General features: G+C 46.2%; 1 protein-coding gene across 1 annotated transcript in view; it reads left to right on the top strand.

The window, feature by feature from the left end:
* Positions 1–15,704: 15,704 nt before the first annotated feature.
* The window catches only part of POLR2G (RNA polymerase II subunit G), a 50,674-nt gene continuing 44,571 nt past the window's right edge, over positions 15,705–21,807 (top strand). Inside the window, exon 1 of the mRNA XM_078660578.1 lies at positions 15,705–15,839. Within this exon, the coding sequence (XP_078516704.1) occupies positions 15,828–15,839 (12 nt within the window). The 5' untranslated portion in view covers positions 15,705–15,827. The remainder of the gene's footprint in view (positions 15,840–21,807) is intronic.

Here is a 21,807-nt window from a genome sequence, read left to right as displayed (position 1 = left end):
TTCAGACTACCGAGTTTCATTAAAAAAAACAATTGCAGTTTTAAATAGCAGGAACTTGGCCCGAAGGTATTTGAGTGCTTTACATGAGTACCAGTTACATTACACAAGGTCACAATCAATTTTTTTAGGTATGGGGGGATTAAGTGATTTTCCCAGAATTATCTTAAGGCTCAAACCTGGTTCCCCAGTTCCAAGTGAAGTAGCTCTGACCTCAAAGCCACATTCTCTCCTAATTTGATGTAAGGTTTACACTTCTTCTTGTAAATTGATTTAGATAGCACCCCTTTCATGAGTGCAGTATTTTACCAGATTTAACAAGCCATTGAAAAAACTGAACTAATGGGTCTGCCCACCAATTAATGTTTACTAAAGTTGTGCTTGCGATTAAATTGTCAGGGCCAGCCACACTCGTTGGATTGCCTTCAATACAAAAGGAAAATAATTTAACTAAAGTGTAAAAAATATATATGAGGGAGCCTGGAAATTCAGTGACCCATTAGGATTGTTCAGATTGATTACCCATTCTACATCGGGCCTCATGATTTGTTGTAAATAAATGTATAATTTACCATAAAGTAAACTAAATCTCAAAACTCAAGATTAATGCCCTTCCATTTTTTTTTAATAATAACCTTTCTTGGTGTAATCAGGTTTTTTATATTCCTTCTTAAGTTTACTCCAACTGCCAACAAGGTTAGGGTCACAGTCATTAAGGCTTTGAGTTTTCGAGCTTTTGCTTTTTTTAAAGTTGGCTGGACTGCATCAAACCATTTATGGTCATTCTTACCCTTAATTTTTCTCCCCCATTTCTCCAATTGTAGAACTTTAGCTACAAATTGGACAACCGGTTTTCCAGTTTTCTTTTTGTACCACCCAAGTTTATCATTGCTGCTATGGAATATATCACATGTATCTAGAGACTCTAAATAAGTTGATAGTTTATGTTGATACAAAGCATCTATTCTCGCTGTGCCTTTGTGGACAATTCACTTGGACAGAAAGGGCTTCCATACCCGGTAACTAGTTTTTATTTTTTTTTATTTTATTAAATTCAAGACAGACATAAACAAAGAAAGAACAATAAACACAAGGCAGTCCAGTAGCAATGCGTCGCAGCGGCGTCGGGGGAGGGAGTACATTAGCAGTTCAATCGACAGAGCCATACAATGTGGAAGGGGGGGGGAGACCAGGAGCAAGCAAGAACACCTATTCAGTAGTGGTGGAAACAATAGGCTGGGAGGAAGAGAGGTCGGCCTCAAAGTCCGTAGGAGGGGGGTACATATATCACCACGGTATGTGTTCCACTGATTCCAGATCGTACCCCATTTACGGGGCGTGCCACGGGCAACATAAACGGTCTTCTCTCGAAACATGCACCAATCCATATTTTGTTGCCACAGCAGAACCGTCGGTGGCCTCTGAGCACACCACAATTGGGCAATATCCCTCTTGGCAATCATATTACCCAGGGTCACCCAGCGAAGCTGCGCGCCGCTGTAATCATTCGGCTCCCAGACATTCAACAGGCATCTCCTCGCCTCAGGCAGGGACCGCACACCTGTGACCTCACTCATAACCTCATGCACCCGAGTCCAGTAGCGCATCACCGCAGGACATTCCCAGATAATATGGAGAAATGTACCCACGAGACCACAGCCACGCCTGCACAGACCATCCACAGAGAATCCCATACTCACCAAATGGGGACCAGTCACATACACCCTATGAAGAATTTTGAGTTGCACAAACCGAAGGCGCGCCGGGATCGCCACTTCCTTCGGGGAAGAGATCGCCGCCTGCCAGTCCTCATCATCAAGTTCCAGGCCGTCACTGGTCCAGACCTCTCGAAGATGACAGAGGAGGTCAACCCTGCTGTTGATCAATTTTTTGTATATGAGCGAAATCGTACTGTCCGGGACGTGCCCGTCCAGAATCCGATCCTCCAGCGGGGACGCCTCCGGGATATCCGTGCCAGAGGGGAAAACAGACAGCACGGCATGTCGAACTTGCACATAACGAAAAAACTCCCTGTCATTCAAATCGTACTCAGCTTTCAACTCCTCAAACGTCTTGACCCTACCCTTGGTCCACACATCACTCACCCTGCTGATGCCAATCACATCCCACCTGTCAAAGCCCTTCGATTTCCAAAGGGACCCGAGCCTATCAGACGCATAAAGCGGAGTCGCACGAGTCAGTTTGTCTGTCCAGCCCAGAGCCGCCGTCGCACGATACCACACCTGCACGGCTGTCATGGTAGGGCCCGTGAGGGTCTTGCAACCAGACCTCGTGTACAGCGCCCTGTTGTAATCTCCGCCGGGCAACAGCCACTTGTCCATTCCAAACGCCGGGTTCGGCGAAGGACCATAAATACCATGGTTAATCGCCCCCAACTGAGAGGCCCATTAGTATCTGCGAATATCGGGAAGTGCAATGCCCCCGTCGTACCACGGCAGCGTCATCTTTGCCAGGGCAATACGGGATCGACCCCCCCCCCATATCAATCGCCTCTGTAGACTCTCGACCTCCCGAAAGTAGCTAGCAGGCACCGCGTCAAGCGTGTTTTGAAGCGCATAAAGGAACCGGGGCAGCGACATCATCTTGAACAGTGCAGCCAGGGGGAAAGGGGGAGCTTGCCCCACGCAAGGACATCAGCGCGAAGGCGCTGGAGCGGGTGCAGCAAATTGCGCTCGTAACGAAGTACCGGGTCCAAGGTAATAAAGATCCCCAGATACCGGAAGCCGTCCCGCACCACCGAAATAGGGCAGCCGCGGGGCAAGAGAGGAGCCTCGCCCGAAAGTACGTAGACGCACGACTTAGACCAGTTGATGACGAGGCCAGAGTTTTTACGGAAGGAGGTCAAGACGTCGAAAAGAACGATCAACGACTTCCGAGGCGACGTGAGATACAGGAGAATATCGTCTGCATACAAGGACACCCGGTCCTCAAAGTCCGAGTTCCATCTAATGCCCTTCAAGGATGGCTCCCATCTCAACCAGGCCGCCAGTGGTTCCAGAGCGAGGGCAAACAAAAGAGGAGACAAAGGGCAGCCCTGGCGCGTCCCTCTGCCGAGGGCAAATGGGGCAGAGACACGGCCGTTAACGACCACTTGTGCTAGGGGATCGGCATAAAGCAGTTTCACCCAGTTAATAAAGTTCGGGCCGAAGCCAAATTTAGAGAGGACCGCCCAAAGATATGGCCATTCCAGCGTATCAAACGCCATAGTGGCGTCCAGAGACGCCAAAACAGCCGGTTCACGCAACGTCCCCGCCCGCGCACACCATGCAGGCGCCGGAGGTTCAATGCCGTGTTGCGATGCGATGCGATGCGATGCGATGCGATGCGGTGCGGTGCGGTATAAACCCGGATTGATCCGGGTGAACCAGATCGCTAAAAACAGTCACTAAGCGGTTAGCCAGCAATTTAGCCAGGATCTTTGGTTCAGCATTAATCAGCGATATGGGCCTAAAGGAGGTGCAGCGGTCGCGTGGCTTACCATCCTTGTGAATCACAACTATGGTGGCCAACCTTTGGTCAGGGGGAAGGGAACCCGACTCCAACGATTCCAGGAACATCGACCGGAGATACGGAGCCACCGTATCCAGACGGAGCTTGTAAAGCTCAATGGGGAGCCCATTGGGGCCCGAGGGGTAACTCTAGTTTTAATTTGATAGATATCTGTAAAAACCAATGATCACTACCATCCACAGGTAAATTAGAAAAAATATAATAAAAAACTGAAACAAATATATAATTAGTAAGTCATTGCTGTTGCCCAATATTACATTTCTAGTCTGCAGGCTAGCCATCTCACTAGGCTTTTAAGACAGACTAAGACATTCTCAGTTGGCAAATGTAATAGGTGTTCAGCTTCTTTTGAGGGATGGCAGATTGGAAAATCAGCTGTAGGAACTTTACATGCTTCCAGGTCAGAGATAATATTGCCAATTATAAGAGGAATTCGCTTAAATCGTTTTCAATCCATCAAGATTGTTTTCCGTATATAATACTAGGTTGTCCACATCTGATGTTTACATGTATGTGTGTGTAAACATTGATTAAAGCCAGTACTGCAAATTTATACCTGTTTGATGTTAGCCTAACCACACAAATCAACAGTGATGGACATTTTGTTTTAAACGTACGGATTTTAATGGTTATTTTGTAGATATTAGTTGTATAGGACTACTTGACTTCCAGCCAGTAGTAGTTTGAGTTACAGGAAGATCAGTGATGTAAAACTTTGTTGGTCAGGCAATTTTAACAAAAACTTTTCTTGAAGCATTGCAATTTAATTTTCATCTAGAATTTTATTAAGGTAACCTGATTTTTTCATTTACATAAAACCATGTACATCCCAATTTACAGGATTTGTGCTGCTAGCATTGTCCACAGATTATAAAACATAATTGAAAGATGAGGATTTAAAACGAGCAGAGTAGTGTTATGATAAGAATTTACACAAGATGCAATTAAAGTATTTTCCTTCGACCTGTAGACACTTTAATTTGAGAATACTATTAACAGGTTTGCTTTTTAGAGCTTGAGTGAATCAAGAAGCCATTTTGATTCACTTCCTGGTCTAAATAGGAACTCCTATACCTTTTTAAGTTTATTAGGTCTTGCCTGTGACAGCGCGTGTACTCTTGCTTGCAAGAGATATTGTATACAACAAGGGGTTTCCAGCCTGCCTGTTGCTTAACATTAGTTGGCTTCAATGTCAATCTTATTTGCTGCCTTCCAATTGGCCACCGCATACTGGCTTCACTTCCTCTTCTTTTGGCTGGAGCATTGACCAAGTACTGATTGCTTCAGATTCTGCTGTTCTTTTGCTGTTTGCGCTGTGATTGAGGCACTACGTTTATTTTTTCCATTTTCACTACTATTGTTTAAACTCTTGCAGTTTGTAGCTTTGTTTTACTATGCGACACGGACTTCAAAGAAGCCCCTTTCTCCTTTGAAATGGATGTTTATTGTGACAACCGATGTTATCTGCTTTTATTGTGACAACAGATGTTATCTGCTTCCAAATGTATTTTCACTAAGGCATGGACACAGGCACTATTGATTTCTATATGTGATGGATTTTTTTAAATCATTTTTTTTACGCATGAGGAAATTAACTGATATCCTCAAAATCACAGGGGTGTTGTACTGAAATCTCATTCCAAAAATTGTGGGTTTGCTCTATGACCTGCACATCCATTCACAATAGTTTTAACCTGTATCCTTCAATAAAAACATTTCTTTAGGGTGCTCCCATGGTGTCACAATACCCACCCACCAGGCTATGCTTCCACTAGGACTGAAACAGCCTAGAACAATATTGAACCAAAATACACCAAATGGTTGTTACTATTATCCAAAGGCACAAGAGAATCGATAGATGAATAACGTTTCTTTTCCCTCTCCACACTTTTTCAATTCGCAATAGATCAATATCCTTTATGTAGAAGTCCACAAATAGTCTTGAATCAGGTCCTTTTGTTTGCTTTATTTAATTTCTTTGAACATGGAAAACAGCAGCAGCCGACGTACATTCCGCCCCCTGGGCTTTTCCAAGGCTCAGATGTGAAGATTGAATTCATTTCTGTTATATCATATGCATGAGATTGATTGACTACCCTCAGTACTGATTCTTCCAGAATGAAAATATTGGGTGGGAATATCAATCCGACTAGCTGTGGCGTTGTTGCCGGTTACGAGGAGCAGAAAATACAGTTGCATGAAAAAAGAGGTTATTCATGGGAGCTCTTAAAAAAGATGCATGTTTGACTTGTAATATGAATAAAGGTCCAAGAAGAATTGAACAAGCCCTGATGAAGTCCGGGTTAGGCCGAAACGTGTAGGCTGAAAAGATTTGATGAAATTGAATGAATGACATTATATGATGTTCTTTCTTTAATACATTTTGAACAAAAATTATTTGGTACTGAAAAAATGTTCAGTGTACTGGACTTTCTTTGAGAAATTCAATAATTGATTGATAACATTGAAAGAAGGGGATACGCTCCTTTTCTATTGGTATTATTTAAAATTAGTTTAAGCTACATAGCAAAGCATCTGTGCTGCTGTACAACATGGCTACAAAATGTTGCCAAAGCCAATACCTCTCAAAGGCGAGACCTATGCCAGTGCTTGTTTGGGAAGAGGTCCAACCTGAATGGAATACAAGGGGGTGGGGGGTTAGTGGGATAGTTAATGTTTAGGCACTAGTCTCCTCTACAATAATTTCTAGGCTCACTTCTTTGAGAAAGTAAGTCGCTTTTACAATTGTATTCTTTGCAAAAGGGATGAAAATGTACACTTTTGTAACATTTCTAAACCATTGTTCTAGGAGTTGATCCTGCAAATTAATGTCTGCTAACTGGGAGTTTGTTTTAATAGAAAAAAGATTTTGGACTTGTTTAAGGAACACATTTTTTTTTACTCTCTCTATAAATGTCAAAGTATAGTACCCTACCTTTACTTTCAGATTTTCCAGAGCTGTCACTAATTGTATGAGGTCCTAAATCCTTATTCTTATTAAAATAACATCTCTTTATGAAACCGGTTCCCTCATGTTGTTGCAATTGTTTCTGATAGCGGGTTTACCTGCTTCAGAATTTATTACTTTTATTCTATTACTAATATCTTGTTGAGGATGTGATTCTAGAGGTGATTTTTCCAGACAGATAAGGGATTTTTTTCCAGAAGAGGTGCTTTCTTTAGTTTTTAAAGAAGCTGAATATCTATTGATGCTCGAGGGAGGGGATTTCTTTTTTTTAATACCTCTTTTGCAACAGCATCACCGTTGATTCCTATGATATGGATTCATAGTGCTCCATATCAATGGGACCAAGATCTGATTAGAATCGAACTATATGACACATATACTGGTGATGTAGACTTGTGTTTACTGCAATCAAAGCTTCAAGAACCCTTTGCAGATTTCACTGTATTATCAAGAGTACACTAAGCATCAATGATTGCCCTACACTCTGAGTAGGTTCTGATGATGTTTACCAGTCAGATCTTCTTCCTTCTCTCCTTGTAAGGTTGATTCACTCTAAGTATTATCCTGTTGTAAAGTAAATGGACATTGGTCCTCCAGATAAATGACTTATTCTCAAGAGACCGGGAGAAGAGGAAAGTCTGGGCCCTGTATTATTACTGCTTTAGAAGTGTAAATTTGAACTATGCAATACATTTATACCAAAGTCATCTCTCCTTAGAGTGATATCGTGAGCAGTTCTATTGGAGAGAAGCTACACTTTTTTTCCATTTAAGGGAACAAACCTTTGATCTTCATGGAACAATTTGTCTGAAGATTGCCATTTTTTTCTCTCTACCTCCTCCCCATAAGTACAAACCTCCAACTGTATTCTTGTTTCTCCACAATCTTCCTTACTGAGTTTACCAATGAGGAACTAAAGTATTTGTTTAGTTTGAGGGTACTTGTGGTAAAGGTGGAAAAGATCTTAGTACATGCACTGAGTTATTCCGTTTTTGTTGACTTGTCTTTTTCCTTGTTGCAATAATTTGATCACAAATGTTTCCTGAGCTTAAATGAAGGGGAAAAGATGTCTTTGCAGATTTTGGCATTCTTCTATGTGACCCAAGTGCATTGAAGATCTTATTGAGATATTAGTATGGGTTTTCTTCAAGCCTAATTCAATCTTCAAACTTTAATGTAGGCAATATAATGTAATAGGATTTAAGATTTGAAAGAAGAAAATGGCCTACTTCCTCACTCAACATCGACTGTGAGTGGGTTGCCGTTTTATTCCCATCAAAACATCTTCTGCAAGCATTGATCATTGTCCTCAATATCAATATAAACAGAGGTAAAATGTTGGAAGCACCCTGTAAAATGCAAAGAGTGAGATCCATGGAAAATAAAAATGCTAAAAAGAATGGTTGATTATGCTCCTGGAACACATTACCTACATAGGCCATAATCATTCAATGTATTAAAGCGTCAAGGCTTGAGGTAGTAGCTTTCCACAGTTGGTCATTTAAGGCGTCTGTGCATCATTTCTCAGGGCACTTACTTTATATAAAGATGTTAGGATCTTACTTTGTACTTGTCAATGTATTCCATGTAATACTTGTTTAGAATGTTTGTGTCAGGCATTGGAATTGCTTCTCAGGCAGTTGGAGCTACCACCTTGAGCCCTCTACTCATGTATACTTGTGTATCCTGTTTACTTCAATAAATCTATTTGAAGATTGAAGACTCCTGGTTTATGTGAATGGCTGAACAACTTTATTGAAGAGAGCACACTTCAATTTTGGCGACAAGCTTGAGATGAACATTTTTGTTTCCTTTCAAAAGAATAAAAAGTACTTTCAGCTTTCCTGATTCAAGAAGGTACTGTAACCTTTTTGTTACTTCTGAGGGCTCAAGAACTTACTTCCTGCCAATTCGCATTCCTGTGACATTTCTCTGTCACTTATTCATGGTTAATTGGCTGTGCATGTGCCCGTGTCTCTTAACCAACACGCGCTGTTACTTGCACATTTCTACTATTTATTGCCTCTTGTGTATGCTGATTTCTTCAGGATGTATTCAGCAGAGAAGACACATCTGAGGAATTACTTACAGATAATGGAGTTCAATTTACTTCACAACTCATGCGAGATTTTTTGACAAAGATGGGTATCAAACATTTACGCACTCCTTTGTATTTTCCTCAGGGAAATGGCAAAGTTGAAAGATTCAACAGGGTGCTAGTCAAATGTATTCAGAGTGCCATCAAAGCAAAAGCAGATTGTGAGCCTGCTGTCAGAGATGTGGTATGGGCATATAGGACCACTCCTCACTCTGTATCCGGTTGTGTTCCTTTTGAATTGATGAGAGGGAGAAAAGTGGTATATACACTCAGTCCGTTTTGGAAATTGATTTATTTGGATAATAAATGTGATGTTGCAAGAAATTCTTTCATCGCTAAAAATCATAGTGATGAAGCCAGTGTTAGCAGATGTAATAAACTCGCCATGCCTGTTTCTAAAAAAGAAGTCAAATTTGTTGTTGGTGATCTTGTTTGTGTCAAGGATCCTTTGATGCTACAAAAAGGTAAATCAAAATTCAGGGATCCTGCACGTATAGTCACAATTAAAGGCAACAGTGCAAAATTAGAAAATGGCCAGTGGTGGAATTTTAGTTGCTTGGCCAAAATCAACTCTGCTCATAATCCAGTTGTAAATATTGGTCAGAGTTTTCCTGATGTCAGAAGGAGTTCAAGGGTTAGGAGGATTCCTAGTAGGTATGTTCAGTAAACATTCTGCTCACTGTTTTGTTAAGTGCGCTCTATTCTATTTTTGTTAAAAGGAGGGAGACATGTGGCGTCTGTGCATCATTTCTCAGTGCACTTACTTTATATAAAGATGTTAGAATCTTACTTTGTACTTGTCGATGTATTCCATGTAATACTTTTTTAGAGTGTTTGTGTCAGGCATTGGAATTGCTTCTCAGGCAGTTGAAGATACCAACTTGAGCCCTCTACTTATGTATACTTGTGTATCCTGTTTATTTCAATAAATCTACTTGAAGATTGAAGACTCCTGGTTTATGTGAATGGCTGAACAACTTTATTGAAGAGAGCACACTGCAGTCATTGTTCGGTTCCTTGCTTTCCCAACGAAGGGTAAGCACTATGGTGCAGGAACCAACAACGTATTGGGGAGCTATTCTATAATCCACCATATTCAATAGTTGCCCAAAAAGGGTGGGTAAACATCATTTCCACTTGGGGCTTCTATCATTATAAACACAGACCTGTATGTTCTGCAATGCATAGAAAAAAAGAACTTGGTATCTTAGCACTGCATCACGTCCCGCCTTTCAATAAAGTGTTGTACGAACATGTCCCCCCTGTAAAGTATCTCAATGACCACAGGCAACCAGTGGTTATGGTGCAACTTTGTTTAATCAAGATATATATATTAACTTATCCGCGCGCATCGCCGCCAACATGGCCGCCGCACGTCACGTCTACGTGACGTGCATAAACTAGAACGCTACATATCTCCCCCTTTTACTGAACTTTAAGCAGTCACTTACAATCATTGTCCAATTCAAAGTCTCGAAATCTGGAAGGCCTCACCACCTGCCTTCCGCTCCTGGTAACCCTGACGGGGTTCCCCAGAGTCCCTTGGTACTGCATACCAGTTCCTTCCATTTCTTCACTCACCCCTCCATCATCGTTCACGCTTCTCCCTGGCCGGTCCATCTCAGCTCCTTGACTCTCGCTCACCTCTTCACTTTCTCTCACCTTCTCTGTACTTGCTCCATCGCATTGTTCACTACCTTCTTGTCCCCTTTCCATATTCAATTCGTCCTCTTCTTCCCATTCCATTTCAGGTCATTCCCATCTCAATACCTTGTTGCATCGGGCCATGCGGTCCTGAGACCACACGTTTCCGTCGCTCAGCAGGGCCGCTCGATCATACACTTCCTTGACTTGCATAGGCTTGCTATACTTGCTGTCTCCTTTCTTCTGTAGGGTGGCTAGCTGTACTCTCACCCACTCTCCCTTTTCCAGGCTTGTCCCTTTCACATTCCTTCGTTTGTTGTAGTGGTTGGTGTAGATTGTCTGTGCTCTTTCCAGATTGGCCCGTACCACTGCAGGGGACCATTCGCTGGTGACGACCTTTTCCTTCCAAATCCTGTTGTCATGCGTGAATGGTTCTCGCCCCCTCAATATTTGAAATGGGCTGTACCCCGTGCCAGTGGGGGTTATTCTGTAGGCCCACACCATGTTCTCTAGCGCTTCCTCCCAGTTTTTTCCACTGGATATGGCGGCTTGTATGGCTCCCATCACTACCCTGTTAAATCGCTCCACTAGGCCATTTCCAGCTGGATGGTAGATGGCCGTATGTTTGATAGTGATGCCATTCCTTTGCATAAACTTGCTCCACCTTTCCGACGTGAACTGGGGGCCATTGTCACTCAGGATGGATTTGGGGATTCCTTCCCTTGTGAAGGTCTCTGACAGAAACTTTAAGATGTTCTCTGTGTCCATGGACTCGTCCACTTTCAACTCCGGCCACTTGGAATATCGATCCATGAGTACACACACGTATTTCTGTGTGCCCTGGTCATCTAGGAAGGGTCCCAAAATGTCTACAGATAGTTCTTCCCACGGATTTAAGGGAGGGTCAAACTTCCCTAGCGCTGGCCTCAAAGGTTTTAGGGTCTTGTCTGCTCCTTGACATTGTGGACACTCCCTGACATGCCTTTCGGCCCTTATGTCCATGCCTGGCCACCAGTAGTTTTGTTTAGCTCTTGCCTTGAGTTTTCCTATGCCTAGGTGGCCCTCGTGTAGCAGGTCCAAGAGTTTCGTGGTGAGGTTCCTTGGGGGGATCACCTTGTCTCCTCTGTAAATGAATACCCCCTTGTCTCCTACCGACAGTTCTTCCCGCACTTCGTAGTATGGTCTGAGGCTCCCCCTCACATTTCTTTTGTCTGGCCATCCTTGTATGATGTGCATCTTCACTTCCTTCATGTCGGTGTCCTCCTCGTATGCCTCAGCCCATTCTTGTTGGCTGATTAACTTCTCCTGGTCTTCTATGAGAGCTACCAACTCCCCTCTGCCTGCAGGGTCTTCCTCTCCTGGCTCCATGGCGGCTGCTCTACTCAGGTAATCCGCTACTCGGTTCCGGTTCACGGGGATATACTCCACGTCATACCTGAACTCGAGTAACTTTAGAGACATTTTGGATATCCTGGGTGTGGCACTGGCGTGTCCGCTCGATGTTAGTACTTTTACCAACGGCTTGTGATCTGTTTTGAGTAGAAATCGGGTACCCCAAAGGAATTGCCGGAATCTCGTCATGGCCCATACCACCGCCAGCATCTCCTTCTCAATCACGCTGCATTTGCTCTCTGTATCCGTCAATGCTCTGGATGCAAAACTGATTGTCTCCATTTCCCCTCTTCCTCGGTCTTGCATGAGCACAGCGCCCAGGCCCTTGTCGCTGGCGTCAGTCGTGAGCACAGTGGTGCCTTGTGGATCGTAACCTTTGAGAGGTACGGCTCCTGTGACGTCCCTTTTGATGGTTTCGAACTCTGCTTGAGCTTCCGGTGTCCACTGGAACGCAGTGCTCTCCCTGGTCAGCAGCCTCATGTTGTGGGTCTTTGAAGCAAAGTGTACCACGAACTTGCTGTAGTACTCCGCCATCCCCAAGAACGACCTGACCTCTTCCTTGTTCTTGGGGGGCGGTGCTTCAGCGATGGCTTTTACGTTTTCCGCCTTGGGTGTGACGCCTTGTTGTCCTATTTCATGGCCTAGGTACGTTACCGATTGTAGGCCCAATCGGCACTTTGTCCACTCCGCTGTGAGGCCTTTGTTTTCCAACGTTTGTAGCACTTTTTCCAGCTTCTGATCGTGATCCAGCCTGTCACACCCCATCACCAGGATGTCGTCCTGGAAATACTGGACGCCTTTGCAGTCACTGAACAGTTGGTGCATCATTTTCTGAAAGACTGCAGCCGCCGAGGCCAGCCCAAACGGCATGCGACAGAACTGGTAGCACCCAAACGGAGTGATGAAAGATGTAAGGCTTTTGCTGTCCGGATGAAGTGCTATTTGGTGGTAGGCCGAGGTCAAGTCGATGGTGGAGTACCACCTTACTCCCCTGGTCTTGGCCAACATCTCCTCGATTCTGGGGAGGGGAAATTTCTCCACTACAATGTTTTTATTCAGTTCTCTCAGGTCCACACAGAGCCGGACCTTCCCATTGGGCTTCATTACAACCACTAAGGGCGCCAGCCATTCGGCGCAGGTGATCGGTTCTATTATACCCTTCTTTTCCAATTCTTGGAGTTCCATCTGGACTGCCTCTCTTACCGCAATTGGTACGTTCCTCACCTTGTGAGCTACCGGGATGGCTCCTTCCTTGAGCACAATCTTGTGTTGGAATTTCTCCATCCTTCCCACCGTGCCTCCAAACACTTTTGGGTAGTTCTCCTTCCATTTGTTCAGGTCAGGCCATTCCTCTTGCTCTGTGAGTAGTATTTGCTCCTTCCCTCCTGGATCCAGCTTTATTCCCAGGTCGCCCTGGTCTAGCCATCCTAGGACGGAGGGTCCTCTCTCTGCAATGTACAGCTTGCACCATGCTGATCGGCCCCTAAATTCGAACAACAGGCGTCGGAACCCTACCATTGGAATGCGGTCGCCATTGTAGGTGACCGGCCGAATGTCTAGTTTCTCCAACTCTGGGCCCAACTCGGGTCTGAACACTTCTTCCCACACTGCCCGTTGTACAATGGTGAATGGGGATCCGGTGTCTGCCACCACCGTGATGGTGATCCCGCCCATCGACATGTCCAGGACGGGTTTTGTTGACCTCTTCCCTTCCACGCTCAATACCTGGTCATATATGCATAAGACGGTGACCTCCTCTTCCTCTGCAACCTCCTCCTGATCTTCTCCGCCTTGGTCGACACATTTCACCATGCCTTTGGGTTGTTTCTTCCTACACACTTTCTCATAGTGGCCTAAGATGCCACAGTGTAGGCACTTGGCTCGAAACGCTGGACATCTTCTATCTTGTGCTTCGTGGGACCAACTTCCGCACCTGTAACACGTTTTCTTGCCGTCATTGCTCATCTGCTTCCCTTGCCATCTGTTGGTTCCTTTGGTCACTGGATTCTTGCCCCTCTGGTCCTTGCGGTGGTCTCCCTCTTGTATCCTGTTCACCATGGTTGGGGCGGCTATGTCTTTCTTGGTTGCGTCAGTGCACCTCCGTGCGAGTTCCGCCCTCTTTACGATGACCAACACGTCTTTGAGTGTGGTGTCGCCGCTTGCCCATAACTTGTCTTGAACATTTGTGCTCGTAGTGTGCATCACGATCTGATCCTTGATGAATTCGTCTTCCCACAGTGCATGTTTACACGTGGCCGCCAACTTCCTCAAAGCCGCTACATATTCTTCTATGGTTTCCCCAGCCCGTTGTTTTCTCTGCTGGAAATTAAATCTGTCCACTGACACGCAGATAGTGGGGCGATAACGTTCATCTAGATCTTCCACTGCATGGGCATACACGTCGTCATCGGTGTCATCTCTCTTTTTGGGCACCAGACTCTTGTAAATTCTGAGTCCCTCCGGTCCCAGGTTCAGCAACAGGATACGTTTCTTTCTTTGGGGGGTCAATTTCTCTTCATTTTCGTCCGACCCCTATGAAATTATCAATATATTCTTTCCAGTCCTCCCACTTCATCAGTGGTTCACCGGGTTTCGGTAGAAATTGCACAGGTGTTATTGCATACCCCGCCGGTGTGCTCATTTTCACCTCCCTGGTGACTTTTGTGTTGGCGTCTTTGCCGGAGGGGCTACCTGGGGTGCTGTCCTTGAACCCTGTGCTCGTTTCTCCCTGGGGACTCTTGGTGTCGGTCCCCACTTCCTCCCCTTTGGTAGCCAGCGCTGTTCCTCCCTGGCGTGGTAACCCAGGAGTGTCGTGCGTGTCTTTGCAGCTGAGGGGTGTTCGCGCCACTGCTCTGGCCTATTCGCCGCCTCTGTGGTTATCTGTGGCACTGCCACGCTCCTCGGATTCGCCGTACCTCCTGCGTGTCCTGCTGTGGCCTGGTGATTAATCTTGTCAGCGGGGCAGTGCAGGGAACCTTGCCCGGGTCTGGATGAGCCCGATAGCTGTGTCCGGATTTCTACTATCCTTTGAGGTTGCCCACGTGGAGGGTCCGTTTTTTTTTTTTTCGTGTTGTGGTCGTCCGGAAATGCCTCCCGACCTCGTCGCCACTGTAAAGTATCTCAATGACCAGAGGCAACCAGTGGTTATGGTGCAACTTTGTTTAATCAAGATATATATATTAACTTATCCGAGGAGCGCCGGCCGGCGCTGCCCTCATTACAATTCTCGGCGCGCAATGCGATGCGCGCGCATCGCCGCCAACATGGCCGCCGCACGTCACGTCTCCGTAGACGTGCATAAAATAGAACGCTACACCACCCACAAACCTGTGTCACACATGCCACCTGCATGTGGAAGTCCTTCACTGACCCACCAAGGTGGTAGTAAATGCTATATAAACAAGCATTGGCAAAACGAATAGGTCTGGCACTGGCTGCCAGCCTTCTAATTTTACTGATGCATATTTTAGCTATTGTTTTTGTAAACTTTAATATAAGTGAATTTGCTGGGCCCTAGCCCACATAAAATATTAGCTATAAAAGCTAAAATATTTTTTTGTCTCATAAAGCTCACAATGGGATAGTACTTCCTAAGGCTGAAAGGAACTACTTCGTGCATGGATATACTCCTTGTGAAAGAACTGAATACCACCACTCAGTGTGAAGTTAGCCAAAGGCTGAAGAGGTTTAACTCACTTCCCCATGCTGTGCGCTATTCTGCGGGGGAAGAAAAACTTGAATCACACAACAGAAGAATAGATGAATATATAGAATGGATATCTAGAACAACATTTTCGTAAAATCATAGGGTCTTGTCGAACTCCAGTACAAATTATTCAATGCATTTGCATTGAGAAAATTTGGCAGCTAATAGAGTCGCCCTTAAAACCATTTTCAGGCTGTAAGTGCCAAATTGCCAGTGCCCAGCATGACCGTCCCATGGCACACGTATTCAACAATATTATTTTAACGTCTGATTCATCCATCTCTTGAAAGAGCACCTGCCCTGAGTGTGTTGTGGAGGACTTCGGTAGGATAAGAGCTTCGAAGCCGAGGCTACAAATACCGGATTACGGGAGCGCCATCTTGAATTGGGCCAGATACCCTGGCGAAAAATTGCATGCTGGGAACTGAGATCCACTTCCGGAACATCGTAGAGCTGCTGCCGGGTCGACAGCAGCAGTAATCGGTGGCATCATGTTTTATCACGTAAGTAAGAAACTGAGACCCCCCTTTGCGGCTTGATTTCTTCTGTTATTTCTACGAGGACTAACCCATCTCTCCGACTCCAGCCTTCTAACAACGGTATTACCGTTACTTTACAGGGGCTTGAAAACTTTCAGGATGTATAATGTCCTCATCTCCTCAGAACTTTATTAAACTACCACTTTCTTCCAGATCTACGCAGCCCTCTGGAGTAACCCCTTCAAGAACAGCTCTCTCTTGCGTGAATATGCAAATGTCCACACCTCTTTCCCACACGGTTAGGCTAACCTTCGTAGTCAGATTGTTCCCTTCCATGTTCACCCTTTGTCACAATTTAACATTATATTAACTTCCCCCAAAAGAATAGACCGACCACACCTTAAGCGCCACAACCCCCTGATAGCACAACTGTGAATTTCCCAGATATGCGCAAGTGCCTCTGCTTCTCCAGATTTCTACTCAGCAATCTGGACCTTGTAGGGATCAAGGTGTAATGATTTACTAGCCTCCGCTGTTGGTTTACTTATGTGGAGAAAGGAAGATTACACTTGCAGTCTTCTGTGAGAGAGGGACCCTTGCAAGCTGTACCTGTTCTGTGAGGGGGCAGCGCATGCTGCTGCTCACTACTGTAAGGTGTACCCGTTCTGTGAAGTAATGGTGTATATACTGTTGTTAAAAAAACACCCTATAAAATGAACAAAAAGATTTATTGAAGGCACTTGCATAACGGAATGTTTCACAATACTTGTTGTGAGATACCCATAGTCATGAGAAAGACGCCAGATCCCACTGGGGAGACATTCAAGTGTTGAAACATGCTTACTGAAAAGGTAAGCGGGATCAATTGCTTGATTCCTCCTTTTTAGGTCTCGCCTGTCGATGCGCATGCGCATCGAGCTTGCGAGCCTATTGCGGCTTAAACAACCTTTAACTAACAAGCAAGGAATCGTGGCGATTCCTTGCAGTGCCCGTGACTTTTAAGCTCAATGCGCATGTGCATTGAGCTTAAAAGCGCGTGCACATCAGTTCCCTCAGCCTCAATCGCCGTCTGTTCCCTCAGCCGCATTCCTCCCGACACCTTTTGAAGTGAAGCTTAGCTTCACTTCAAAGGCCCCGGCTTCTTCACACCCACATGCCGCTCTCCCCGCTCCGCCCCCTCCCCTGCCCGCCGTGTGCATTTCTCCTCCACCCCCTCCCCACAGCAATGCCCTCCGTCTTGTTTGTTAATTTCCTCCAACTGCCCATCTCCTTTCAATACGTTTCCATTTAATCGCCTACCTCTCGATGTCCCTCATCCTCATCTCAACTCATCTATCACTCCAGCTATATCCTCTTACACGTTATACGAATATCTCTCTCTTCACCTCCGTCCCACGATCTCTCATCTCTCTTCCTTTCACCCTCTAATCACGATCGTCTATTCTGTTGCTCTCCCCTCGCTAGCCCTCTCCCCCACCTATTAATCTTTTCTGTTTTCTACGCATTTTCACCCTCTTACAACTTCCTTTTCTCCCTCGTGCTTCCTTCATCTTTCCTTCTCTAACCATTTTCCTCGTCCGCCTCCCGCCATCTCTATACACCTCTCCCCTTCTGTGACCGTCACTCTCCTTCCCTGCACCTCCGTCGCTCTAAGCACCCCTATATCTCAGCCCTCTTACCCCCGTCACACCTATTTAATCTCTAACTTCTGTCATGTCTCCCCAGTACCCATCTACTCCTGTTGGGTCACCTCGTGCTCTTCTCCTCTGTCCCACATGTCCTTTCATTTTCCCTCTCGCAATCCCATTTTACAGCTGCTCTTCTGATGTGTTCTCTCCATTGCTGCATGTTTCCTCTTTCTACTTTTTCCTATTGTCTGTTTCCCTACCCTCGCTCTCCCCAGCCCCCGCCTCCATTTGTCTCCGCTCACTCTCTATCCATTTCTCTGCACGTTTCCATCTCCCGGTTAAATAATATTTTATTGGCAAGACAAATCAGCTAGACATTCACGGAAGAGAACAGGACGAGCTGCCAGCCCTCCAGCCCTCGACCCTGTTCAATATGCCCTGTTCAGTGACGAGGGAAGGCACATGCTGAGGTGCCATTTCTGACAGGGTGGAAATAAGCCGTTCTGCAGGCCTGTGCGCGTTTCCCTCAGGGGAAAGAGTCCGAGTTTTTGTGCCGCGCTATGTTGCCGTTTGTGGGAGACGTTCGCTTGCTGTGGAGCACGATGCCATGGTGTAAATCTACATGATGTCACCCCGTCCTTCCGAATCCCCCCCCTCACCAGTTTCTCACAACTCAGGGATAGTCGTAGAAATTGAGTTCAAGGGGTACCCCAGCCTGTCCCAGCCTCCCCCTGCAGGAGCCTGCGCTACGCCCCAGGCTCCATACGATTTTTTTGCTACTCGCAATCACTCACCCTCACTCACCCTCACTCACCCTCACCCACACTCACCCTCACCCTCACTCACCGCCTCACCCTCACTCACTCTCAACCCCTCACCCTCACTCACCCTCAACACCTCACCCTCACTCACCCTCAACCGTTCACCCTCAACCCCTCACTCACCCTCACTCTCACTCACCCTCACTTACCCTCAACCCCTCTGCCTCACCCTCACTTACCCTCAACCCCTCAGCCTCACCCTCACTCACCCTCACCCTCACTCACCCTCAACCCCTCACCCTCACTCACCCTCACTCACCCTCACCCTCACTCACCCTCACCCTCACTCACCCTCACCCTCACTCACCCTCACCCTCAACCCCTCACACTCACTCACCCTCACCCTCACTCACCCTCAACTCCTCACCCTCACTCACCCACCCTCACTCACCCTCACTCACCCTCACTCACCCTCACTCACCCTCACTCACCCTCACTCACCCTCACTCACCCTCACTCACCCCCACCCTCACTCACACTCCCTCACTCACCCTCACCCACACTCACCCTCACTCACCCTCACTCACCCTCAACACCTCACCCTCACTCACCCTCAACCCCTCACCCTCAATCAGCCTCAACCCCTTACCCTCAATCCCCCTCACCCTCACTCAGCCTCAACCCCTCACCCTCACTCAGCCTCAACCCCTCACCCTCACTCACCCTCAACCCCTCATCCTCACTCACCCTCAACCCCTCACCCTCACCCTCACTCACCCTCACTCACCCTCACTCACCCTCACTCACCCTCACCCTCACTCACCCTCAACGCCTCACCCTCACTCACTCTCAACCCCTCACCCTCACTCACCCTCAACACCTCACCCTCACTCACCCTCAACCGTTCACCCTCAACCCCTCACTCACCCTCACTCTCACTCACCCTCACTTACCCTCAACCCCTCAGCCTCACCTTCACTCACCCTCACTTACCCTCAACCCCTCAGCCTCACCCTCACTCACCCTCACCCTCACCCTCACTCACCCTCAACCCCTCACCCTCACCCTCACTCACCCACAACCCCTCACACTCACTCACCCTCACTCACCCTCAACTCCTCACCCTCAACACCTCAGCCTCACCCTCAACGCCTCACCCTCAACGCCTCACCCTCAACGCCTCACCCTCAACGCCTCACCCTCAACGCCTCACCCTCAACGCCTCACCCTCAACGCCTCACCCTCAACGCCTCACCCTCAACCCCTCACCCTCAACACCTCACCCTCATCCCCTCACCCTCATCCCCTCACCCTCACTCACCCTCACAACACATATTGTGTTACAATAGATGTCACATTTGCGGAAGATAAAACTATCTAGAGATGTAGCATAACGACCAGAGCTGCCATATAAGTCACGTAAATACTAAACATGTTGCATTCCAAATGCTATAGGTGTCACATTTGGAAAAGTTATAACTATTGGCATTGTAAATGACAAAGCCATCAATATAGCAATTTTAACATCGCAAAAAAAAAAATTGTCATTTACAAGACCAATAACTACAACTTTTCTAATGCGATACTTATTGCATTCCAACACCACTCATCCACGCAACGCCACTCACACACGCAACGCCACTCACACACGCAACGCCACTCACACACGCTACGCCACTCACACACGCTACGCCACTCACATACGCAACGCCACTCACACACGCAACGCCACTCACACACGCAACGCCACTCACACACGCAACGCCACTCACACACGCCACTCATCCACGCAACGCCACTCATCCACGCAACGCTACTCATCCACGCAACGCCACTCTTCCATTTGCAAAAAGAAAAATGTCTAACTATTCTATTGCGAGACCTATTGCATTTCCAATGCTTGTTTAATCTTGTGGGATAGAGACACCAGTAAAGGCCATTTTTATTACCCCAACACAATTTTAATATCGGTCTAACAGGTGAGAACATATTGCAGACATTAGGGTCATAACCTCAATCAAATTAGGGACTCATAACTAGGAGATTCACAATCATTGAGCAGTAGTACTCGCGGATGCTTCCTGGTGTAAGGTGTGGACCCCACTGATGAAGCATACCAATCTAGGCAGATGAAGGAAGAAGGTTCATTATCCTATCTGAGTACATTAATGTATGGCAATTCAATTAGTATGGTTGTCTGTTTACAAAGAGCATATAGCTGTTCTTTAACTCCTCTCAGTACCTCTTTAGTGTGTTAGCTATCTGCTTAGGGCCTGTCCAGTATATGTGCGAGAATCGCGCTATGTTCCTCCTGCTTATGGAATGTTGTTCTGCTGTTGTCCATGTTGTAGCTTTGTGTTATGAAGCTCAGTATAAAGCTCTTGACATAAAACACAAAATGATTCACATTGCCAATGCTTGTTTTAATGCATAATATGATTGAAAGCGTGAACGTTCCCAAAATATGTGAGCAGATTTTACTTTTGGTTTTACATGTGAAACAAGCAGTTTTTTTTTAATTGACTAGACTTTGTAAAAAGTAAAAAAAAAAAAAAAGTAGACTCCATGTTATGTGACACCTTAGGCCACTTCTTGCATATTAGCCAGCATCACTTTGCAATCTGGTATTTTTAACCTATAAATGAAAGTGCTAAAAGCTAAAATACTATCCCCAAAATGCTACATTTTGGTGACTAAAAAGCCAGAGATGGTTGATGGTACTGTGTCATAGTGCCACTAGGCAGACTTGTGAAACTCCAAATACAATGTAGTTCCTACTTTCTGCCTTTTTTTCTTGTATGCATGTATGTTAAACAGCCCAGTGGGTAAGAGGGAAGATACTGCCTTTCAAATGCAAATGCAAGCATGTTAAAAATAGGATTTCTGGCTAGCTGAGACTTGAGCCAAAGTGAGGCAGAAACCAACACTCTAGTCAGGATAAGGGAATTACACTTCTAAAATAACCCCTGCTCACCCCGCTTGGTGGCTTGGCACGAGCAGCCAGGCTTATCTTAGAGGCAGTGTGTAAAGCATTTGCACATAACCAACAGTAGAACGGGGTGCGCACTACAAAAGGACACCACACCAGTTTAGAAAAATATCCAATTTTTATATACTTAAGACAAGACCAAATACGATAAAAATCCACAATACTATACTTAAAATTTCACAGTTCTAAAAATAGGCTGATTAAATAGAGTTCCTTGTGTGGGTAGCTCCGCCCGGGCTCCCACGGCGTTGTGAATAACAAATCCAACAGTTCTGGCTGGTCGCGGGGCAGCTACAGTGTCTGGAATACCCGCCAACAAATACCTGTGAGAAATGCAGGGTGCTGAGACCCTTGAAGTCACTTGCGTTGCAGGTCGAGCTCCTCTCTGGTGGTATCAGGAGCGCTGGCGCCGGCAGGCGTCGGGTGCTGCAGTGTGAGGTGCCCCCAGGTCACAGTACAAGCAGCGGCTCGGTGGCGGCGTCAGATGGCGGTGTCGGTGAGACGAGGACCATGGTGCAAGATGAAGGAGGTGCTCGCCACAGTGCTAGCAGGCCACGGTGCAAGCAGCACCGTTGCTGAAGCGCTTTTGTCTGCTGACGAACTGGAGTCGATGG

Source organism: Lissotriton helveticus, chromosome 9 (assembly GCF_964261635.1).
Source record: "Lissotriton helveticus chromosome 9, aLisHel1.1, whole genome shotgun sequence".
Classification (NCBI taxonomy): Eukaryota; Metazoa; Chordata; class Amphibia; order Caudata; family Salamandridae; genus Lissotriton; species Lissotriton helveticus.
The sequence above is the reverse complement of the archived record's forward strand: the minus strand, read 5'-3'. Positions and strand labels throughout refer to the sequence as shown.